General features: G+C 42.2%; 1 protein-coding gene across 1 annotated transcript; it reads right to left on the bottom strand.

The window, feature by feature from the left end:
- Positions 1-9044: 9044 nt before the first annotated feature.
- Positions 9045-24664, bottom strand: TBX19 (T-box transcription factor 19). The gene is made up of 9 exons (XM_009085496.4): positions 24570-24664; positions 24149-24378; positions 18352-18616; positions 16330-16464; positions 15512-15573; positions 14435-14496; positions 13356-13544; positions 10870-11002; positions 9045-10045 (listed from the first exon to the last, which is right to left on the bottom strand). The coding sequence occupies exons 2-9, from the start codon at positions 24343-24345 to the stop codon at positions 9811-9813; spliced, it is 1278 nt and encodes a 425-aa protein (XP_009083744.1). The 5' UTR covers positions 24346-24378; positions 24570-24664; the 3' UTR covers positions 9045-9810.
- Positions 24665-25568: the final 904 nt, after the last annotated feature.

Below are 25568 nucleotides of genomic sequence, written 5' to 3'. Positions count from 1 at the left end.
ACTGAAATTAGGGATGAATCATATGTTCAACAGTCAGACATCAGATTTTATGTAAGGTCCTGGTTAAGTCAGTCAGATATTGGGGGAAAGGACAAGTTCTCTACTGACTCCTATTGCACATCTGTTATGTCAGCACAAGTGCTGCCAGGATTTCACCCTTTGCAGGTGAAATGCATCTTCTCCCTTATTCTCCCTCTGCCACAGCTTTTTTAGTAGCACCAATAATTTAGCAAAACCTCACAGCAGTAAGCAGGCTGGTTCAGATAATACTGTAAAAGCTGCAAGAGTCCCAAATCAGGTTCAGCTCAGCAGCAAGGGGAAATAAAGGTCATTCCTCATGGATCAGTGCTGCCCAAAATGGAAACTTACCTTCCATGAGAGAGGAAAACATGACCATAGGGTGATCTGAGGTATTTCCTGAAGAAAAAGGGTTGGTTTTGTGGCACTGTACAAAACACTAGCAAGAAAGACTCTGAAATGCTGCAGACACCTCTGCTCACCAAGTTCAGGATAGATGGATTTCAACTGAGTCACCACAGAAAAGAGCATTACGATGAACATAGCAACAGAAAAATAAATTACTTCAGAAGGAAGTGAAATAAAATGAAACATTTTCTTTGTTGGGCAGAAAAATTAATAGTGGGATTGCAGTTACAAAACACCTTTAATCTGCTCTGACAGCAGCTGCCCATCAGAAAGAAGTCCCACTTGCCCCAGTCCCACAATGCCCCAGCATCCAGTGAGGGAGATCATAAGTCCACACAGCTCACTCTGAGGCTGCAGCATGGATAGGCTAGACAAAGGGAGCAGCAGGAATGAACAGCTGAGGAAAAGGCAAGCATCTCCCCCTTCAGCAGGAGAAAGACCAAATGAGACGTAGTGTAAAACTGTATTCAGAAGGCAATTTGTGAAGTGCTGCAAAGCACAGCAGTAAAAAAAAAAAAAAAAAAAAAAAAAAAAAAAAAAAAAAAAAAACCACACCACACCAAAAAAACCCACACAGTCAAAAAACCCAATACCACTTAAAAAATATGAAAGAAGAAATTAATTTCAGCAAAAGGACAGCACCAGTCCAAGAACTAATATTTATGAATTAGCCATAAACACATTTAAGCCAGAAATAAGCTTTCTAAATGTCAGCCTTTTCTCCATGGCCTACTGGGTCCTAAGCATGACATAATATTCCAACAAATCTTGATTAGTTTATAAAATGAATCATGCTTTCCTTCCAATGGCAGGGGAATAGAGCATACTCCTGGAGCTCCCTGACCTTTCTACATTCCTATGTTGATCATCTATTTATATCAACCTTTCCAACAGAGAAATTATTGAACGCATTTAAAGGCTCCAGAAACTGGGTTTCTTGCTATAAGCAATATAAAAAGCAAACAAAAAAGATGGACAAACAAAAAAACTGCTCAAGGCAACTCAAACCAAAGATCTGAACAAATCTTGACAAAGCATTCTATTGCCAGCTGACCAAATAAATACAAAAGCAATGTGTCAGTTTTGGGTACTAGACTTCTCAGAGCAAAAGTAGTGCAATTGACTGGCATATGTTACTCAAATGTATTCTTTTGCCTGGCTATTTTCTTGGGTAGGGAGGAACTTCTATAGGAGGAGACAGCAAGGGCCTGAGGATGTTGAAACACATCAGAGAGAGAACATGTCCAGTTTCCTGTCTGCCAGCTCCTGTTAAGGGAAGGGTTACACATACAGGTTATCCATAGGCACACATGCACACAGCTATCCTAGGGCTAAAATTGACTGGTCTGGAGACTTTAGAGTTTCAAAGGAAAATGCTCAGCTGGTGAAACCCTTTCCACTGCAAAGTGGAATTTCACAGTAACTGAAAGTGCCTCAGAACAACTCAGTTACCTGATCCTCACACCAGAGTCAGCTCAGCCCTTTTGCCAAGTTACACAGCCACCTCAAACAGAGCAAGGCTTGACACTCACACCTACCCTCAGTTAAACTGCCACACTTCTGTTCTGACAATGCCTTAGTCCTCTGGGCAAGAGGCAGAGTTGGCACCTTCTGCATTTCATACTGCCCTTGGGGACAACTAATAAACAGAAGAGAGCATAAGACTTTCAGAGATACAGCATCCAAAGAGCAAAGTCATAACTGTCTGCAATGGCATATTTAAACAAAAGAAAGGCAGACTTGTTTCAAAATCTTTTATAATAGGATTTTTTTTATGGTGGTTGGTATTGATTTGTTGGTTTTTTGGGTTTTTCTGAACCAAGGATTAGCTGTACAGAAAATAGCTTTATTTAATAATTTTTAAAATGTTTTCACTGACTTTGCTGGAAGAAAGAAGAAACTTCATGCATAAATATTCGCAGATGTGTATATACACTTCAGTCTTTCTTTCAAGTTAGCCTGCCTATAGTTTCTAAAAGTTTTTCCAAAAACTCTTAAAATCTATGGATTTTTGTCCTTTCTAATTAGAGTGTGTAGTTACATTAAAAAATAACCAACTCTTCAGAAGTACAATCACACTTTATTCTTACCAGATCATACAGATCTGGCAGAACTAACATTTGTTTATATCTTTCCTGCCCCAAAAGAATAATCTGGAAGACTCTGTATTCCAGATTGACAGAGAGTATAAGACAAATCTAGAAAGAAACTATATCAAAAATCTCCATTGAAGGAGCTCAGTATACTCAAAGTTTCTCTTGTTTAATTTTTTAAGCCATAACAATTCTGAATTCCAAAGTGAAAGTCAGTTTAAGCTACATGACCCATATATATATAAGACCCATACAGCCCCCCTTCTGAACATTTTAAGCAACTTCCACCTCTACAAAACAATTAAATTATATCCATGAAAATAGACCTTTCCCAAAAAGAAAATTTTTATTTTGACAAAACCAGCCCTTCATAGTAATTTCAGCAACATATACTGGCCATGAAAAACCTTTACCTCTTTGCATACACACCCAATTTGCCAGATTATCAATAAATGCAGATTTAAGACACTCCAGTTATTTATCATTACATTTGTGGCTAGAAGTCCTACTGTTTTTCTGAAAACAAAGCAAAATACATTTTCAGAAGGGTTCAGAGCCTGAAGAGGCAGTTCAAACAAGTACAGGCAACACAGATGTTAAGCAGGCTTATACCTCTTTTTCCTCTGCTCCCCTAGAGACCTGGCTCCGAGGACCAACACTCCACAGGTGCGACCATCTAAGTGAGGATCAACTTCTTTACCAAGCAAAATATATATTTAAATACTAAAACAGCACTTTCCTACAACTGAAGCCAACACTCCATGAGCAGGGACATTTTAAGTATGTCATCCTTCTGCAGCTTCAAGCGTCATACCTATTATACAGACAAAGCCACATGCATTTGAAACTGGTCAGGACACACTCATAACTGCCCTGCTGAACCCCTCATTCACCCACAGAGACTACATAAAAGTGAGACAGAAATTAAACTTCTACAAACCTGCCAGGGGCAGCAGAAGAAGAGGAGTGGGAGGCAAGGGCTGCCCCAGCACAGGCAGGCCTCTTAGTAGCAGGACACAAACCTGTCATAGCTGAGCCCAGCAGGCAGAGCAGGATTGAGACAGAAAACACATCCTACCAACAGCCCAGCAAGCATCAGGTCCAGGGAAGTCAAATACCAACTCAAGAGTCCAAGCACATAACTCCCTAAAATAGCCCCAGTAGGAACTAATACCCTCATGCTGAGCTTAAATAAGGTTCCAGGAGTGTGGGTGGAGGCTCCAGGTGGGGAGATGGGGCTGGTCAGGAAAACTACAGCTAATTAGTGAACCCAGGAATCTGTCAAAAGCTAAGATCACAGTGTATTTTTGTGTTTTAAATTAGGCACTTTCTAAGTGACTCATCACCAGAAGTAATGGTGAAGTATTTTACCACATCCTCTCTGAAAAGCAATCTAATAGTAAAATCCAATAAGTACAGGCTACAGCAGCCAGCAAGCACACTGTGCCTGTGGAATTTGACTCTTCACTCCTTTTCTAGGAGCGCCGTGCCAGCTACAGCCACAGAGATCATGTTGACATGGGGACAAAAACTCCAGACCTAACCAGTAAAACAGCACTTTTTGCAACAGATTTTCTTCTGCAAGAGCACCTCCATCCTCACAGCATTTGGTACTCCTGGGGATGGCACCCAGTGCCACACACAAAGCCTACAGTCTGTCTTGGTCTAGGGCCACATCTGACCTGTATGAGACTTGTCACAGAAGTAAAGGTAAGGTGAATTACATGGAAGCTTCCCTGATTTTTCCCAGAGCAACCTAGAACAAAAGACGACAGCTTTACCTCAATTTCACTGCAAACGTACAGCCTGTCAAATAGATTTCTAAAACATTTTTAGGGACATCACCCCCACAGCAGATTACTTGGACGCATTGCTTCCTTCTCAGAGTCAAGTTGTGTTTTGGGAGCAGCGATGATGTCTTGTTCAGAGCGCAACTCACAGGCTTTAGAGTATTAAGACCACAGTGCTACTGATTCTGCCTCTGCTGGTGATACACACACTCTCAAGGATATGGAATTTTTACATGAAAGACTATACCAAAAGGGCCCAGCAAGACAAGAACTCTTTTTGTTAATTCTGTACATAAGGGCAGTAAGAGGAATTCCTACCCCAGAGGTCTTCCACTACAGAGGTTGAGAGGGAGGTAAAATGCCCAGTTTTCAGATAAGAAACTGAGATGCTTGATGCAACACTGCCACTGAGACAATAAAAAGATGCTCAGGCACCTGACCTATGAGGCTTGGTAACTTATACAAAGTCCTACAGAAAGTCTGTAGGACTCACATCCTCCCCTAGTTCCATTAATTCTTCATTTAAAAAATGAGCTCTCCATAAAAATGACTCATAATTTATGTTTTGACAACTTCTCAAAACAAGACACTTCCAAACAAGAAAGCATAAGCTTCTCGGTGGTAAGGATTGTTATTTATTGTTTCTGTAGACCTACCAGGCTATGACTCACAACATAGCTACAACCATTAGGTAGAAACAGTGTATTTAACTCACTGTACCAGTGAGTTAAATTTAGAAATTTATTTTTAACTTGTATAGCCAGTATACATGGCTGAAATATAAAAATGGTTAAATATTAGCAGTTGTTACCAAGCTTATTTTAAGAGCAAGCAGAAACACAAAGCCCAAATGAGCTGTGCAGAGGATCTGCCCAAGGATGAGAACCCAGAACCAGCTTCACAACAAAGCTACACCCGAGTGTTGAACCAAGCACCCAGTGTGGACAAACAGTAGCAGCAGCTAAGCTTAAACTGACAGGGCCACGGGTGTTTGTCTTGATGGGCACCCAGGACTGGCTCAGAGGAAACGTCTGGGCCCACACTGGAAAATTCAGGCAGGGGGTGTTTATCACTTTCTGGTTTTCTGCCTATCAGGGAGCATAGGGACATTCCCTTAAGACTCCACAGTCATGGAAGAGAACACCTGAAGCCATATGTTAAGCCTTTCTCTTGGCTTGAGTGAGGTATTGCCAGAGCAGCCCATCTCCCAAAGAGACACAGTGAGGCACAGGAGAGAGAAGGGACTTTTTGGGATGAAGACACGCAGGCTGTTGAGCACACCCCCCCACAGAGCAGCAGGCACCAGCCTTCCATTTAGGCTCACAAAGGGACGTGTCTGGGGAGCTGTGGGCTCTAAGAGAAAAGCTGCTCCACATCTCCTTGGGCATAGCCAGAGGCACTTCCTTACCTTTCTGGGACACCCATGTCCCAGAGCCAGGAAAATAAACCATGAGGGAAAAGCCTGAGACAAAAGGCACCTGCCTCAGGCTGGCAGGAAGGCTGAGGAGAAGCCCCAGTCCAGGGGCCACTGGAGGCCCTAGGAAGGATTTAAGGGCAGGCTCCCAGGACAGGGACACTGAGGCCCAGTGGCAGCTACAGACCTGCAGCATCAGAAGCAACCAGGTTGTCCTGACATCTCGGGTTTTTTATCTTATAGCTCTTCTGCTTTCATTAACTACTTCCCTCTGCTGTTGCAGCATGCGTCACAGCACATAGCACAGTCGAGATTGCCGCAATCCACAGAGTATCAGCATACAATACCAGAAAGCTTTAAGCATCCCCGTACAGAGCAACACCATACTCCATCAGAAGGCCCCAAGCATCTACCCTTCTTGTCTTTAGCCCAACCTTTTATACCCTTCATCTTACATTCATTGTACCCGTGTGCCTTCTGTTCCCTTTGATGATGGGTCAGTGCACCTGGGCGCTCCATGTTTCATTGCTTTCAATGCTGGTCACCTGCTTTTCACAGCTGTAGCCCATTAGGGATGATGCTCAGCCGCAGCCCCACTCCCAGTCACCACAAACTGTGTGCCTACACTCAACTTCTTTTTGAATATGGTTAAAGGAGGTGTCACAAAAACCACACTGCATCCTCACATTTACTAGGCAAGTACAGTGCTAAAGTGCAAAAACTGTAAATAAAGAATTTCTTCCTCTAGTGATGTGGAGATTTGCATGGAGCTGTGTTCCCAAGCCCTGGCCCATTGGCTGGTACCCCTCGGGGGAGAGGCCTGAGGGGTACCAGCCCAGGATTGCTTCTGGCAGGACAAAAACCTACCATGTAGTCTTCGTGATCAAATCAGGTTAAAAATTACAAACTATAATTAATACCAGGTAGCATATCTACCCTGAAGACCTCTAAAGAGCTATTCCAGTCTTGTAGTATATTTCTTTTCCACAAAGTCAGGAAGTGATTTTATCAAAACATATATAAAAACTGCAGAGAGGGCTCTTTGCTCTCTTTTCATGCTGCCATTTCAGTTACTGCTTACAACAACCAGGGAAATACTCATTCAGATATTATCCTTGTATGGGTTTTAATGCCAAGCAGAAATCTGCAGAGAAACAAGTGTACTGGAGCAAAACCAAACCCATATTAATGATGTACTAAGTGAAACCAAATCCATAGTAATTGTTGAGGAAACAGTTTTATACACAGTTTAAGGGAATCTACCTCCCACAGGAGAACACTACAGCCAGCATCCCAGCCTGTTACTTCGCTGAGGGGAAGTCCATTTTGCTGAGAAAGGAGAGCTGTGAAGATAGAACAGAAGTTTTTCTTGGGAACAGTTGGTGAAAATTTTCTCCAGTGCTTCTGCTGCTTAGAGGTAATCTGTGCAAACCAGATAGAAGTTCCCAAATCATTATTCAGAGTTGCAAAATTATAGATCAGAATCACAGATCTCAAATTGGAAGAAACTCATAAGTATCATAAGTATTGAGTCCTACTCCCTGTTCCTTGCAGGATTCCCCAACATGAAACCTGAGGTATACTCCCTGCTATCCTGAAACCCAAGGCTTTGGGCTACAAAGACCAGCTTGTACTGAGATGGGGGCATGGTAGCGAGCAAACCAATGGTTTTTTTATCTTTCTGTGTAATTTCTCAGGGTCATGTTAAATCAGATTCTCTGCAATAAAAAAGACTTAGCTCAGTTTTGAGATCTCAGAACTTTTTGCCTCCTGTGACATGAGTCATGGCTGCTTTTACAGTGAAAAGGAAGAAAAATTACTTTGAATGTTCATTTTGATTATTTTTTAAATTCTTTCAATCCCATGGGACTGTCAGGAAAGCTAATTAGATGTTCTCCATGGTTTGTGAAATAAAAATGGAGTTTGAGTAACACCTTATAATTACTCATGTACTACTGTAATGCAGTAATATGGCATAAGAAATTATCCAATTTGTTAACCCTGAAAGAAGCATTGCAAGTCCTGGAACACAGAGAAGTCACCACTTGCCTGTTTTTTAGCATCTTTATGTAGACTTTGTGTGGTGTGTCTGTGAGGAGCTGAACAGCCAGAAGAGGGTAGCATAAGTTAGTTAATAAACTTCATCTGTAAAGCAGAGTTATTTTTGTGAGAAAACCTACTTACATTTCTTGCTGCAAGGTAGAGAAACGTAACATTGACAAACTCATCACAAAGCTTTTGTCAGAGCGTGGGAAGGCAGACTTGCAGTCAGAACTGACAAGGAAAAGACTGCGAGCAGGATGCAGAGCTTTTTGCACTCTAGTAACTCTTGTTTGACCAATGCTGCTGTTAATAAAAATGGACACCCAAAGCAACTGTATTACTTTGATCTTAGGGGATTGCAGCACAAGTCAGCAAAAATAACAGTGTTATTGAGTACATTCTGGCACATGAACTTGCCTGCAGATGATCTGAAAAGCCAGATGTGGAAGGCATGAAAATGCATAACACTGAGAGCAACTGAAGGGCATGGTTCTGGGCCAGGTAATAGAATATCAAACAGAAGCTTGCTGACTTCACCAGGCAGATGTGTATCAAAAGGCTCCTCTTGCTGCTGCCTCTAATGTCTACCCAAAATCAATTGCTTCTCCCAGAGTCTGCACACAGTAAATGAGTATTAACAAAGGGAATGTTGCTGTATCTAGCAGAAGCAGAGACATCAGCTCACAGGAGCTTTTTAGAGAATCCTCTTCTAAGCTGGGGACAGTCCCCTACCAATGCACATGACTCTAAACTGACCAGAATTGCTGCTGGGCATTTCATTATACAGGAACATATCTACATGGGTTAATTTGCAGATTTCTTTAGTTTTTCTTTACAGAGACCAAACAGCAAAACTCTTCTCTGAGAATTTGATAGGGCTTGCCTCAGGACATACATGAAAGGACAGGGAACACTGGGGTATGACCCTTGTTATTTGCATCATAGTAGTGTTAGAAATCCCAGACAGGTCAGGACTCCACTGTGCTAAATGTTGTACACTCATGCAAGATGGGAAAAGCAGTAGCCTGAAAAAGGAAGCTGAAGCAGACAAAGTGACAAGGGAAACAGGTGTGAAGACATGAAATACCATGCCCAGGAGTTTACACCCCGTAACTAGACATGGAATAAAAAATTCCTGTTCTGTCAACTTACTTATGGCAGAGCTGCTTTAAATAGTTCAGAGGTTGTTAGGTGAGAAAGGCTGTGTGTGTGTTCACACCTTGGAAAGGCACTGAGGAGATACTACACCATGTATTCATAGTTTATTTGTACTGTATAGCTGAAACAAAGTGGAAATGCAAGCTGAACATTTTTTCTATAATTCTTTTCCCTCCACCCTTTCAAAAACACATATTGGAAACACTGGAGCTTTCCATTTCCAAGACTGTAACTTCAGACTCTAAATGCTAAACTAGCTGTCCTTCACCCTGATGCTACAATGCGGCCACTTCAGCAGTTTGAGTGTGCCCACTGTCCCCACAGCACACATACAGCAAACAACAGCTGGAGAAGGGAAGGGGATGAGAATGCTGTATGCAGGTGGCATTAGGATGTCGGATTAATTTCATGCCCCAAGGGGTTTAATTTCAGGTATTGTGAAAACCTCTATGTAAGAGATTCAGAAAGCCTTTAAAACAGTGCTGTCCCTTCAGATGACCAGTTGCAGACTTACTCACAATTTTCCCTGGACTTGGCTGTTAGTTACAGAAGGAACTTCTAAAATGACATGTGGGTATCCAGCTGCCATGTCTGCTTCACTCAGTCCCATGTCTCTGACCATTTTTAATGTGATATAGAAGCAAAGCTAACTAAAAAGATTCTTTCTGGACATTATCCTGAATGATGCATAAAAGTTGCAGTAACAACCTGGTTCCTATAATATTTCCTACCTTTGCATTTTGGCTTAGCTAACACACAAAAGGTACATTATGGGAAGTGATGAAGTCCTTTGCCTGCATACATCTCTGCACTACAATCCTCAGGGATCGTTTGTCATTTGCGCCAGTCTTGATTGGCTGAGCTGCCCTCAGGAGCTGCCTGTCCATTAAAAGGAGTGTGAGGATGTCCATGCAGAGTCAGTCAGTCTGGTGAGAGTGCCTTCCCCTTGTGCTTCCATGCTGCCAGACACCATACTCTGCAGAGGGATTTGCACTGACGATGTAGCAGGTAAGGAGACATTACCCCTTAAAAACACACTTGGAGGGTTGCTGTTCACCTCGCTTCCTGGGTTGGCAGCATTTACAGCACTGTTGCTCACTGTCCACAGGCAAGGGTAGTGGCTGGAAAAAAAAGCAGCACAGATTGAGTGAGCATTTCAAAGCATTTAGCCTGCATAAGACTTGCCACAGTAAAGTCAATTTCACTATCTGTTCAAAGGCAGCTATTCAAATCAGGTTACCAAACTCGATCAGCCTTGAAGATCTTTGTGAAAAATCACCAGTAGCCATCGCCTGGTGACCCTGGAGGGAGGCATGGAGAGAAATGTACAAGTATATGTGAGATTTCAAAATGTAAGAATTTTTTTATGTGCCTCTGTGACTTCTCTTCTTCCCATCTTAGGAGCTGAGTCAGAAGAGTTTCTAGAGAGGGAGGTCACAAAGTCTCAGAACACCTAGCTACTGGGGTATAAACACTGAGAAGAAAACCTACTCAATCAGATAACAGTGCATTTGAAATTGCAGCTGATTTTCCTGACACCTAAGTTAGAGAAGAAATTAGAGAAGAAATTATTGCATTTTTGGGGGAAAATAAAGAAAAATATTTGATAATTAATTGATTCTCTAGGTCTAAATTCCATTTACTCCTAGAATAGGATCCTCATTTCATGCAGGATAATAGCGAGAAATATAGGAAGAAAAATAATTTGATTTAAAATTGTAGATGCTCCAAGATCCTATTTTTCAGCAATGCTGGGGAAAAATGAAGCTCCCATAGAATCTTTTATTAGCTTGTCTGAAATATTTGCCCAGGAATCTTGAATTGGGCACTTAGGACACATTTCAAATCCTGGACACTGATTAAAGTTTGGAACAAATGGCAAATCACCAGGACAGTCCTACCAGCCTCAGTGCTCCTCCTACCAGAAGTTTTCCTGTAACCTTACCTGGGTCCAGGGCTGGCACCTCCCTTTGTGTGCGGCACTGAGAGCAAATTAGTGTGTGGAGAGGATGGCAAAGTCCAGCTGTCGTGTCCTGAGAATATCTGAAGATTATTGCTGGAGCTGTCCAATAAGTTAACTTTGGGGAGGGAAAAAAAGCAACAAACAGATCCTCAGTGACACTGCAGACAATGTCTTAAGACAGCAAAATATGGACAGGCTTAAGGCAGCAATCTGATCATGAAGTGCCCAACCACAGGTAATAGGCAAAATTCCCAACCACAAAAGTCCCAACCACAGGTAAAAAGGCAGAATTCCTGTGTTTGCTTAGAGAGTAGCAAGGTGCCATTGCAATCCCAGGTGTGATACATGAGAAGGTACAGCATGACAGACATAGGATATGCATTTCTGCAAGTCTGACTAATAGTTTTTCATAATTGACACATATCAGGCAATGTTTTGATACAGATTTCCTTATAATTTGAGCTAAAATACTTAATAAAATTTTATAAATATTGCCCCATTCCTGAAAATTTTCAAGGCCAGGTTGAATGGAGCTTTGGGTAACCTGGTGTCATGGTTTGAGAGGAAATGAGTTTTTTTGGGATGGTATGGTCAAACCAATAGGTGTTCAGATTTAATATTGGCACCTGGTTTGTCCACTGAGGGGATGGATACGCCTCTGAGAACACAGGGGGTTAAAAGCTGTGAACGCCCGGGGGAAGCTCTCTTGGGCTCCAGTTCGTGAAAGAGAACAGACCTTCCCCTGCCCGGCTCCAAGCTGGGCGGGGGTAGTGGAGGCCATGGGGCTGGATGGAGGTAGGCCAGGCGTGGGACAGAAGGGAAGAGGCCCCTGCAAGATGGAAGGGTGGTGGAGCACAGCGAAGCTTCAGGCAGCCACCCCCCCCCTCACCTCCCCCACCCCAGAGGGAGAGAACTTGTGCCTGTGATAGTATGGCCGCGTGGCAGCCAGCCGTGGGAGTTCATGGACAGGCAGAGCCTGGGGCTTTTAACCCTTCTTGTGGATGATGGAAACCTTGTAAATGCTGATTCCTCCTCGAGTTGATGAGATAGAGTTTGGGATAGCAGGAAACGCTCAAGTGAAAGACATTGAGATAAGCTGAGAAGAATCCTAGGTGGGAGGAGATGATGGAGTGGCCTTTGACTGGACTTTTCTTGGATAGCCCTTGTGTTCCTGTGACACAGAAACTGCATCTAGGGGGAGGCAATGGCTCAGAGCCAGGAGAGTGTGGTGTGTGAACAGAGACAACGGGTGAGGAGGGTGGTGGTGGTGCCCTCCGTCTTCAGAGAAGAAGAAGAAGATGATCTCTGTTCAGGAGACCCCTCGGCCCCAGGGGGTGAAATTTGGGGGGGACAGGTGTCCCAAAAGGAGAGGGACTGTGCTCTTTTTTAGAACTAGACAAAGCATCCTTAAAGGGAAAAACCCTAGAAGCAGCTCTGATCCATGTGCAGTGGTGAGAGCACTGGACATGGAAGGAAGAAGTCACGATGGCAAATGTTCTCTGGGCGGTGCCACACGTGACAGGGAAACACAAGAAGTTTTGACTGTTTCCTGGAGAAGTCTGTAGTGCAAGAGAGACTCCTCCCTTCTTGAGGAATTGAGAATTGATTATCTGAAGGGTGGTGATGGACTGAGAGTGGGTGATCTAAGGGGTGGTAATAGAATTGGAAATTTGGTGGGGGGACGAGGAGGAAATTTGGAAGGTTTTCCTCCTGTGTTCTGTGTGTTTCTCTTATAGTCTTAGGTTAATAAAGTTTTTTTTCCTTTCATTCTTAAGCTGGAGCCTGTTCTGCTCTGTCTCTGATCACATCTCACAGTAGATACCAGGGAAGAGGTATTTTCATGGGGGCACTGACATTACACCAGGCTCAAACCATGACACCTGGTCTAGTGGAAGGGAGGGAGGTTGGAACAGGATGATCTTTAGGATCCTTTTCAAGCCAAAACCTTCATGATAAATACTTCCATTAAACAGGAATTCTTGCTAAATTATAATTAGCAAGCAGATTACTTTATCCCTACTCTGCTTTCCAACCCACTTCTTCTGATTGAAATACAATCAATTTCTGGATTTGCAACCAGATCTAGAAAGGGAAAGGGACTCAAATGATGTTCTAACAATACCAAAATGCCTTCTCCTCAATTCAGCTCCTAGCTGCTTTGACTTGAGAACTCAACTGTGTCATGGCAGGACATCGAAAGAAGACCTGCAATGCTCTTTTTGTATTACTGGAAGTTGTAGTGAAAGCAACGCCATACACTCTGGTTTATCACTAAGAGTGCACCCAGTTCCTGGTTCCTCTTGTTTTGCTGCCTCAGTCACCCTGGGTGCCTGAAGGGTTCTGTGCAGGTTGTCCCAGAGATTCGCCACACCCTTTCCTAGCCTGAGCTCAGCCTTGCTCCAAGGCTTGTCCTAACCTAAAGCAAGGGGCAAGCAGGCAGAGGCAGCAAAGCAGTGCTACAGGAATACCTGAAGTGGAGTGATTCCTCTGCATGTAGGAGGGTGGGTATGGAGCAGCCCGATGGCCTCGCAGAGCTGAGTATCTCTCGCAGCTGTGGGGAGCCTGTGGAGCGGGCAGAGGCAAAGCTCCACTGTACTGGTAGTTAGAGCTTCCTGAGGCACACATTGGATCTGGGTTGGAAATCAACCAGCCGCCCACTTCGAGAGAAAAGAGAGAACAAGACTATTATTATTGCTGTGTTAAAGTGCTACAGTACAACTAAGAAATAACCATACTTCTTGCAGAATCAGCTGTGCCTCAGAAATACCAAGCAGATGCTAAGATACTGGTTTGTGAAACAACTGACAAAAAAATAGCAACTCTCTACTCCCCTCCCAACTCCCAACACTGAAAACAAGTCCTGAAAGCAACCAGAAAATGTTACAAACATTAAAGAACAAATGGAAGAAAAACTATCAGTAACGCAAATTCAACTTCTGCTTCCCCTCATTTTTTACCTGTTAACCCATGAAAGATAAATTTATAGATGATAAAAACATTCACAAATACAAAAACAAAGGGGTAAAAAAATCCTAAAAATGTCATATATCATCTCAATTCTAGATTCCTTTTAATATTGAAAAACTGGATTTTATGGAAAATTATCTTTCTGCAGGACCTCTCACATTTTTTCCTACTACAAAGGTGTAAAAAATCCTAAAAATGTCATATATCATCTCAATTCTGGATTCCTTTTAATATTGAAAAACTGGATTTTATGGAAAATTATCTTTCTGCAGGACCTCTCACATTTTTTCCTACTACAAAGGGGTAAAAAATCCTAAAAATGTCATATATCATCTCAATTCTGGATTCCTTTTAATATTGAAAAACTGGATTTTATGGAAAATGATGCCTCTGCAGGGCCTCTCACATTATTTCCTACTATGAGTTCTCGTCAATCTTCTTATTTTTTTAAAGGGTCCCTCTCTATGAACATAATTCAGGACTCAGTAAGTGATCAGCATGAACCAGTTAAGCAAGGCCCAAGTTCCCAGCACCCGTTATATCTCACAAAACTTGCAGTTGACATAAATAAAAACCTTACAGTGAGAATATGTTATATGTTGACCTTCAGAGACTGTCTCTGGAGGATCCTTAGAATGGTTTCTGAAAAGCAAAATACTTAGTAGTTAGTGTTCTCATTGAAAAATTACAAAAGTTATAACCAGAACTATCCATTAAAAATTGGAGAAGTGAGTAAAAAAGGAGGGAAATCCCTCTTCTTTGACTTTGCTAGGCAGCAGTAGACCTTCCTACATTCTGATATAAAGGAAGCTGGAGCTTTTGTTTGATGATATAAACAAAAATGTTCCTAATTTTTTGCCATATTTGGGAGCTGAACATGGAATTCTAAATCTGCCCATGAGCACCATTCCTGCTCACAGGCAAGCTGAAGGCAGCATTCCCCCTTCCCCAGCTGGAAACCCTGACACTGAGACCCAGCAATTTCTTGAGTGGTGAGAGGAATGAAAGGAAATACAGATTCTCTTGCAGGCACATGAGACACTTCACATGTCAGAAGATAAAGCAGGGCCAAAAAAATTAATTATAAATTATGGGCTGGAATGCATCATTTGGATGCCTCTGCACATTAACATGGTGATGCAAGGAAAATTTTGCAAGATCAACTAGAATTAATTTCTGATGGAAGCATCTCTGACATCTTGCCTTTAATAAACCCATCATAAATTATCACACAGACTTTTTAATAGCAGTGTAGTTACATTACAGTTACACTGTAATTTCACTTCAACTATGCTTTTTGACACTTGGAGTTAGCATTTTTTCTCCCTGACCTATCAAATTACAGGATTCACTGGAGTGCAAGTACACTGTAGTGGACATATGTGGGTATAACACTACTGGGGAAGCTCACACCATCTCATTTCAGGCTTTCTGTGTAGATGGATATAAGTGCCAGGATCCCCAAGAGCACGTTCATCCATTTCAGCACCTATTGTAATAATTATATAGTCTCTCCAATAATATCATTGGAGTGACTCTTGGATTTAGCAGAAATGAGATTCAGTTATGTAATTTATCTTTTATATGGTGATATCACAGTTTTAACCATATCAGCAGCAAAAGGTTACTGGATCAAAAAAACAAAAGATGAACTCACCTTTCCTTTGCATCCAGGAAGGCTTTGGCAAAGGGATTATACTTGATTTTGAGAGCTGTTATCTTGAGTTTATAGAAAACAAGGCATGTTAGTGAAGGCAATTTGAAATAAAACTTGACAAAACATCCTCCAGAGTAATCTGAGGGGAACTGCCTGGGTTAGACTAATACACATCCCCACACTTGATGTTTCCCAGGGCTGGATAGGAGACAGCTTTGCTGTGAACTGATCAGTGCCACAGGCAAAACACCAGCTGGGGCAGCCTGGCATGAGCTTGTCTGGTAAATGTGGTGGAATGGTGGACCCTTTCAAGAGGGTTTAAGCACTGAATTCCTATCAAGTACAAATAAAATCTGCAGCAACATTGGCTAAGGGATATGGCACAGGAGTTAGCAATTCTTTCAGTCCAAAGCATCCATCAAGGGCAGAAATTTTCCCATGAAGTATTGTATGTATTATAGGGAACATGGAGAGACAGGGTTATCATTATGACTATCAATTATTGCTGGAGAAAGATATTGGGCTTGACTGTATGGCTGTTTGGCTTTTATTTCCAGTAAATGATTGAGATGCTGGGGCAGATGGACCAGTCTGGAATAGCTGTGGCAGGATATTAAGCTAAACCTGGCTTATTACTGAAGCCAGACACTAGATTAGTCAATGTTCTGCTGCAGAGAAAAGACTGAATATTGGAGTGGATGGAGTATTACGTTGCATGGGACTGGTGGGGAAATAAGAAAAAGGCATGCTGGTCTTGTAGTTAATTAGCTCCTAACAGATCTCATCAGTGGTGACCAGAGCACAGTGGCACCGCCTACCTCTTCATTCTGATAGGCAGTCACCGCTATGAACTGTGTCTCAGGAAAGGAGCAGTTCATCACCATCCGGTGGGGGCCTCCTACACGAACTATGTGCACCTGGGGCTCATATTTGTGCAGGGAGTTCAACATTATCTGCAGGAAACAAAACAGAGAGACAGCCCCCAGTGCCACTCTAGTACCTCACAGCCTACCTCTGGCTCTGTGACAGAGCAGATGTCGCTGCTGAACCTCCCAAGCCAGTAATTCCTGAAGCAGGAGGGCAGGTGCCTTCCTCTCCTGCAATAACTACAGGCTGAACAGAATGAGACTTCACTGGACTGGATTAAAGGCTTTGGATGCAGCAGCAGCAGTGAGTATTTTTGTTAGCAGCTGTGGCCCTCTAACCACTGGGCTCCCACTGCACTAGAGGCTGCTGCAACAGCTCAGGGGCACTCGCTATCCTGCTTCTGCTGTCTGGAAGACCAGAATCACCATCACAGAAAAGGTGCCAGGAGGAAGCTAAGGCAGTCACCCAGTCCCCTCTCTGGGCCAGAGGCAGATTGTCTAACCTGGCACTAAAAAGTTTGAATAGCATTGATTCCAGGAAGTCTGTTAGGTCCTTCAATTGGCTCTAGTGCAAGAAAAATATTTTTTTAAAATTTCTACTTTGCAAAGTGATGTATACATACATACCTACATACATGCATATATATATATATATATATATATATATATATATATATATATATATATATATATATACACATATATACAAAAGAAAGAACACAGCTATTAGCATAAAGCACTGATAGTCATCAATTACTTTCTAATACCATCAGAGAAGGGGCAGCTGAAGCACAGAGTGGGGACATGCTTTACTTTAACACTGTGGTCATGATTTCAAAAGAAAGCAAAGGAAGCTTCAGTCATTTATTGTTTAGTAACATTTGTTTGGGTTCTGTTTCTCATATGGCTTTTCCTCTCCTGCTTTCTACTATTTTGCTCTCTCCTTTACAAATATACAGAGTGTTCACCTGTTTTTTTGCCCCAGGGACACTTTGACCCTCCAAGTTTTCTGTAGCATTTTTCCCCCCATGCATATTTTGTTGAGGCTTTTGACTTTTATGAGATTCTGGACACACAACACACATTTGCAAATTCAGATCTTGTTCTATGCTCTACAATAATTCTTGCTGGTTCCATATGTGACTAAGGAAAAGTCAGATTATCTTCCTGTTCTCCAGCCAGTAAAACCTGAGATAATTTCCTGCTTCATTAGAGCACTAAGCTTACAGAGGTACCTCATAAACCTAATGGAAATAACAGATTGAGAACATACAACATTTACATTAAAGAAGTTGATTCTGGGCTAAAAAATATCATTCAACGTAGGAGTTTTGTACCAAATAAACAAGCGAATAAAAGGTCTTGTGCAACATTTTGCCTTTAGATGCATCATCAAAAATAAAATATGAAACAAAACTAATTTTCCTGTTTGCATTTTTAAGCGGTTCAAAGAGAAAGTCACTTATTTCTGGTACATGTGGTTTCTTTCCAAAGGCCAAAGCTGATTCAATAGAATATTGATAATTATCATGATGCAGAAGCAGACACAGTAATTATTTCATTTAGGAGCAGCCTTTTATTCTGCCATCTGACTCCTGCCAACATTCCACTTACACCAAACAACACTGGGGAGAACAACAAAAACCTAATACCCGTGGCCATTTTTCCCCCCTTTCTCTGAAGTCCTATGTAAAAATCCCCAGCACACAAGACCAACTCTGAAAAGACCCCTGACGATTAAGTAAAGCGCAGTACTCTGTCTCTCTTAACATCAAGAAGTCCATTAGAATCTGAAAGTGCAAATTAAGGCCTGTTTATCCCTGTTTACATTTGGCCTGCAGAGAATAATTGGCATCTGTGGGTGAAGAGGCCTGTAAGGGCTTCTATAATTACATAAATGCACTCTTGATATTTCTTGATTGGTAGGTGCTTGCAATTGAAGCCAAGAGGTGGTGTGGAAACATCAGGCCATACCTGCCCACTCCCATTGAGCTTGTTGGTAAGTTTGACTTTGCTGAAGGAAATGGCAGCTTTCATCCAATGGGCCCCAAAGTTGGGAGAGTCTGGGTGGATGTAAACACAGCTGTGGTTTGGTGGCTCTGGTTTCCCAGCTGGCACCCATTCTCCATTGATGTACTTCCAGCGGTGGCCATCAGTCGGAGCAAAGTCCAGCAGGAAGGAATACATGGCATTTGGATCCAAGCCTGACACGCTGATCTTCAAAACAGGGAACATCCGCCTGGCCAGGGAAACACGAAAGGGTGACACCACTGGAAACTGCTCTTGAAAGACTTTCCTCAGTATGTTTGTTTCCAGATGCTCACTGACTAGCTCAGTATAAAAAACCATTCTCCCTTCCTTCAATCCACCTTTGCCATCAGACCTTGCACTTGGCAGTTTCTCCAGTAATTTGTTCCCATACTTCCATATTCCCTGACCTCAGCAGCTTGACCATGTCCTATTGGTTTTAGTTTCATCTTACACGCAAGCTCTAAACTTCTACCCAGCCTTCCATTATCTTGTGTGCTTAAAACTGAAATCCTGCCTTTGTTTAGTTTTGGGAAAATGCTCCTTTTGGGCCCAAAGGTCCAATGCCACCTTTTCTCAATCCCCTTTTATTATTATTTTTTTCTTTTTAAAGGAGATTTGCAGGAGTTCACAGCTTGACTTTCAGTGGTTTTCTGTCTCAGTGCTTGTGATCTATGCCACACAGCTCTGAATTGGCACCTGAAAGTCTGCAGCAATAGAGCTAGTAGGGCTCCAACACTTGGAGGAACTGGGAATAATGTGTGGACATCAGAACGTGCATCTCCCAGCAAAGGTATCCTATTCATTAAGCTTCTTAGCTTGTCAAGAAATACATGAAATTGCTATTACATATCACCTCCTACAATCCTCTTCCATGAGTAACGGGCCTCCCTGCCCCAGACTTCTCCAGACTGACCTCTCCTGGCAACTGCCGTTTCTGCATGCCACATTTTTATGGACCATAAATTCCAATGAAAGCAAATGAATCTCTGAAGTCCTTTTCTCTTTGTGTACAGAGAGAGTATACCAAGCAACCAGAGGAATTGCCTGAGGTCCTTAGCTATGGGGCTAAGGTAAGGTATCTCTCAAGGCTTAGGTAGCCATACAAGACATCCAAAATAGAGAGGAAGGGATCTGAAACTCCAGGCTGTCTCAAAGGACACTGGAAGTCTCTGCCCCTGCAATCATATTGTCTAGTGACACACAAATGCAAATTGCTAACAATCATGACATCCCACTCACCTTTCTGGATACCTTGATATAGTTTTTGCTGCATACATTCAGCACCTTCATATTAAATGAAAAATGAAAATAATTCATCTAATATTAATACTTGCTGATACCACGTCAGTGCAGTATTGAAGAAGATATCATGGAATGGTTTGGGTTGGAAGAGACCCTAAAGATCATCTTGTCCCAGTCCCTTTATTGGTGTCCCCAACACTTTCCACTAGACCAGGTTGCTCTGAGTCTCACTCAATCTGGCCTTGAACCACCTCCTGGGATGAGGCATCCACAGCTTCTTGGGGCAGCCTTTTCCAGTGCCTCACCACCCTTGTATCACTCCATGTCCTTATAAAAAGTCCCTCTCCAGCTCTCTTGTAGCCCCCTTTAGGTACTGGGAGGCTGCTATAAGGTCTCTCTCCTCTCCAGCCTGAACAACCCCAGCTACTTAAGTTTTTCCTTATAGGAGAGTTTCTCTCCTCCAGACTTGCTCCAACAGGTCCATGTCCTTTCTGTACTGGAGACCCCGGAGCTGGATGCAGCACTCTAGGTGAGGTCTCATGAGTGTGGAGCAGAGGGTGAGAATCCCCTCCCTCGCCCTGCTGGCCATGCTGCTTTAGATGCAGCCCAGGATGCATTTGGCTTTCTGGGCTGTCAGTGCACATTGCTGGGTAGTGTTGTACTTCTTGTCCATCAACACTCCTGAGTCCTCGGCCACAGGGCTACTCTGAACGTATTCTCCACCCAGCCTGCATTTTAATGCAAAACCACAAAGTTCACTTTATGAAGTTTACACAGGCCCCACTCTCAAGCCTGTCCAGATCCCTCTGGATGACATCCCTTCCCTGCACATGTCAACCAGAGCACATGGCTGGGCATTGCTGGCAAGCTTGCTAACGGTGTTCTCCTGTCACCAACAAAGGTAATGAAAAACTTTAGTCCCAGTACTGACCCCTGAGGAACAGCACTCCTCACTGGTCTTCAAGGTACTGTGAACCACAACCTTTCTAGTTAAATAGAAGCTTAGTCAAGGATTTATACACTACACATGTCTTTCTGACAAGAATGTACCAGCTACCAAACTGGGATGTAATAAAAAGTATGGATGCATTGCTCCTTCCAATGCTTAGATCTCCCCCAGTCAATGTTCAAAGGAACACATTTAAATACACAGCTGAAATTGAATTAGAGGAGAAAATTAATCTACATGAAAATTTAATTTCATTAGATTGTTTAGAGCTGTTTGTGTTACACTCAGATTGGTAATTCCTCTGCCCACAATGCAGGCAGGCTGCTCTGCCTTTTTATTTGAGAGGCTCAAGTTTATCCCCAAAGGACCTATAGACCAATCCAGAAGAGAATACTGTCACCATCCATTTTAACCTCCTGTAGCACTAAGATTAGAGCACTTCCCTGTGTTAACTGGTTTCACTCCCAGTAATTCCCTGCTTCGCTTGGACCAGCATGTTTTGATTGTACAGACTCTAATAATGGAAAACTTACCACCTAACATGTTCTGCTGATTCAGTGGCTTCACTGTTAAAATCTGTCTTTTAGCATGGCAAATTGTGATTTCTCCAAATTTGTTTCAGTCAGAATGCTTATTACAATGATCAGGTAGGTGCACACGTGACCTCCATTTCTACAATAGCCGAGCACTTCAGCCTCTTCAATTTATTTAGAGCAAATCTGCTGCAATTACTCCACAGTACAGACCTTGAGTGGGAAGTTGTTTGATATCAAACTTGGATGTGCAGTAACCAGTAAAGTTGCTTTAGCATTCAAACCTTGAAAGGGCTTATTTTCCCCCACTCATGGCTACGTGATCCCCTATGGATTCTCCTCATACGCAGAGGGAAACAGTGGCACCTGCCTGTCTCCAGGCAATAACAGGGATTACAAAGTCTCAGGATACTGCCTAGCTAGTATGGTATAAACACTGAGAGAGGAAACAGTCAGATAACACTGCATTTGATATTGAAGTGTCAATTTAATACAATAGGTCTGAGTAAAATAGGAGATGGTTTCCCACTGTATCAGCTGTACCCATTGAGATGTATTTTGTGATATAGCACGTTTCATTTTTAATGATGTCTATCCTGTTCAGAATATATTTATTTCCTCTAGGCATGTTGCTAGGGCAGGTGATTATTATAATGAAGTTTGATACAGCCACAGAGGCATATCTGTATATTAACACTGAAGTTGGTTCATCTAACTGTGACATTTTGGGACCCTCAGTACCAATTAGAGGTGACTCAGAGCAGATAGAATTGTGCATGCTAGAATTTGACACTTGAGGATCACTAATCAATTAGATTTTCATTCTCTGGGAAACTCCCGTATCAGCTTTTTGTTTAATTTCTGAGCTTTTCTGACAATGTGTCTGTCCACACCAACTGTTTTAGTTTTCACACACAAAAGTTCAGGCTGACTCTTCTCCTTCATTGTAGAACAGAGTTTTCAAAAGCATTCATCTACCCTTCAGCAAGAATGATTTAGTTGTACTCATTTAGCAGCAGCAGAATAAGATCAATATTTTTTTCTACTGATAATCTCTCTGGAGACAATCTCTGAAGAATCTTGAACCTGAGAAAAATTCAGAAATCACAGGAAATTGTCTCAAGTTTGTCTCCTTTTGAATAGCATGGTTCACAGTTCTCTGCTGCAGGCCACAGTCTGTATTTTCTTTGTTTTAGTGTGATGCTGTGTTTTTTGATGAAAAATACTTTCAGGAATGCAGAGATCCTTTTTCATAGTCTCTGCTACAGTAACTATGTTAAAAGGATTTATGCAAATGGCAGTGTGACATACTTTTGTAATTTTTAATTTTGCTGTAGTTTGATCATAAAGAATTCTATTGCTGCTCTTACTGACATTTCTAGAGATGTCACTTGTTATAGGAGAAGTAGAATCAGGTTGATAAGAAGTGTATGAGTTAAAATTAAAAAATCAGGCAGCTTACACAATGAAATAAAAAGTACCCAGCTATATTCAGATAACAAAATATTCCCTTATCAACATTTAAAAAATATTTTATCTACACACTTACCCTGACATTTCAGAAAGAACTAGTATAATCGTGAAGTCATGATTTTCATTAGCTGAGAGGAAAGAAACTGAAAAAATACCGGTGGTAACGTGTGACTCTTTGTACCAATTTAATTAAACAGAAACAAACCCATCTTACCTCATTTTTAGTCACACTGTTAAGGAGACAGTTTAAGCTACTGTACACCAAATAAAAGTCCACTTAGAAGTTATCTTAATAGCAGTTTTCAAAGCAATTTAAATGTAGTAAAAGCAGCTTCACAATGTAAAAAAAATCTCAGATGCAGATTTCTATCAGTATAGGTTATTAGGAGGAATCAGAATGGTAACAGTGTTCTTACAAAGGAGCTGGTCCTTTGGGAAGGTGACTTCTCTCTGCAGAATCACCTTGCTTAGTCAACAGACAAGATTTTTCATTTTTACTGCTTTCACCTATGCTCCTCATCAAGCTACAGTCAACAGTAATTTCATCCATGAATTCTGCTAAATCAAAGTCTGCAAAATTACACCACATGAGTAAATCTTTCTCTCCATCTCTTAATTCCTCTCTCCTATGTGGATCTCCTGAGAGGTCTCGTAAAACCTGTGCATGTTGAGGGAACAGCTGGGGTGGGGGGCAGCAAAAGGCTGGTGAGGATAAATTGAATAAACACATTAGAACCACTGTGCAAATCTTATTCTGGTAGCTGCTTGTCTGTTATGGGCTGGACTCTGCTGTCAGCCGAGTTCAGAGCAGAACCTCTGTGGAGAGCCTTCTTCAAGAGAGTGCCTGATTCAGAATTAGCATCCTTCTCACCAGAATTTTTACCCTTTTCCTGTGCCTTTCTGTGTTCCCCAAATAGTAAGACATGTGATCCATTTATACCACAATGTTTTGTCCTTCTAAAACAGTGTATATTAAGCAATATTCCACACTTGTTTCTAAGGGCACCAGCAACAACTGTGGGACCATGAAATTCAGACTGCACATACATACAGAGCATGTAGGGCAGTTTTATTGCATCCACTCTGGTATAGACCGATTGTACAAGCTGTTAATACCCAAGGCCAGAGAGATGGGAACTGCAGCTGGGTCTAACAACACCAATCTGCTTCTGTGCAGTAATTTGAAGCCTACAGGTGAGGACTTGCTAATATAGACTGATGATTATTAGCATAAGAAGTCATTACAAAGGTTTTGAGAGATATTCCCTTGTGAAAGTTTCCTTTTTGTGCAATCACAAGTTAGCCTGTATATTTTTCCAGCATGCTTCATAGGAGGAATGGTTTGGCAATGACCAAAAAGAAGCAGGGTCAGCCCATCTCGTTTATACAGTGGTTTTAGCAGACTGCAAGGCTGCAGTCCCCTATAAACTCTGATGTGCTCATTGCAGTTCTCTCGAGTCTGCACGCACAGTTTATTATTGTAGAGCTTAACCCCCCTACCTGTCACCTCCACTGAGCCTGCAGTGCTGAGCAGATCACTCACCTGCCATTCTTGGTCACGATCATCTCATTAGTGACTTCCCTGAATCTCTGCCATAGCATTGCATCCTCCAAGACAACCTGGAGCTGTTTCTCCGTGGGGTCGCCTTTGTCTCTTCCAGCCTGGAGTTCACTCTCCACTATGCTGAGGAGCCTGGAGACAGTGCAATCGCTGGGTTTTTTGCATCCCAAGTCTGCCATGACAGCTTTACTGCCAAAAACTTCAGGTAGTTGCTGAAAAGACAAAAATAATAAGCTAAATAAAAAAAGAAGTCAGTTCATTGGGTACCGTCTGACAAACGTGCTCTCCTCACTCTTTTGCCACTGCCTAGCTCTTTCCCCTGGAAGTCCCAATGGGCAGTGACACCACTGTGTGGAGGTTTACTCACACGCTCCACACAAAAAGAGGACTATCTCCTAATTACCTGTTAGACAGTCAGGTGGGTGGCTGGCTGATGACTCAATTGGCTGCCTTGAAAGAAGAGTCCTCCATCCAAATTAGCATGCTTTTATCTTTTTTCAACCTGAAGTGGGTCTAATTGTTCTGCTTGAGAACCAGGTTTCCATTAATGAAAATTGTTTCATTTCCAGACTGAAACAATGCATGGAAATTGCATTCACGCTGGTGCAGACTCTAACTGAAGGAGCTGGGAAGAGTCAAGATAGTTACACAGAGAAGGTTGTCTTAAAATATTTTCATCATGAATGTTGCATAAATGCATTAACCTCATTCCTCTACATTCCTAAATCAAAATATAATAGTAAGAGACCTTGCAGCACTGAGGTTTCAGTGCACAAGGAGAAGGCAGCATCCCTACCCTCAATTGTTGACGAATATTGTGTCATGGTCCCTTGGTCCCACTATCATTCGCAAAACCCCTACTGCACCTTACAGGTGGCTGAACGCCCCTCTGGCTGCATTTCCAGGGACAGACTGCACACTTCTGGGGCTGGTATGGGCTTAACTGTCTGAGGCCTGGCACGGCTGACCAGCTCAAGGTCCATCTCATGCAAAAGCTCCCTCAGCATCCCAAAAAGTCATTCCCTTTCACCTCATCCTGAGACCTTCTCTGACAAGTCTGATCCAACAACACAAGCCCTCCACAAAAAAAGCTACCATTTTACTGAGGACTACAACAATTTCAGAATTCAAGGAGACAAGACATGTGGGCTCAGTCCCCTGATGGAGCGTTAAGTGGAAGCCAAACAAATAACAGTGACCTGTAAACACTGGGCTTTGGTATACAACAAATACTGGAGTGCCTTACTTCTCATGATACATCTATCTCTGATAATGTCTTTTAAATTTCTGGTCTGTTGGACATGACATAGTCAGAGACTTGATTATGAAAACATAGTCCTAGAGGTCATTTTTAGAGAAATAAATTTTCTGACTGCTTACGTTCTTTCAATTCAATAGTCTC

The sequence above is a fragment of the Serinus canaria genome, chromosome 1 (genome assembly GCF_022539315.1).
Source record: "Serinus canaria isolate serCan28SL12 chromosome 1, serCan2020, whole genome shotgun sequence".
Classification (NCBI taxonomy): domain Eukaryota; kingdom Metazoa; phylum Chordata; class Aves; order Passeriformes; family Fringillidae; genus Serinus; species Serinus canaria.
This window is presented reverse-complemented; position numbering and strand designations above follow the sequence as displayed.

Coding starts and splice junctions, on each gene's coding strand:
- TBX19 (XM_009085496.4), bottom strand. CDS start 24,345: ATGGCAGACTTGGGATGCAAAAAACCCAGCGATTGCACTGTCTCCAGG. Junction 15,574..16,329: donor CTGCCTATCAGAATGAAGAG/GTAGGCGGTGCC, acceptor TATAAACTCAAG/ATAACAGCTCTCAAAATCAA. Junction 11,003..13,355: donor GAGGAATCACTCCACTTCAG/GTATTCCTGTAG, acceptor CCCTCCCCAAAG/TTAACTTATTGGACAGCTCC.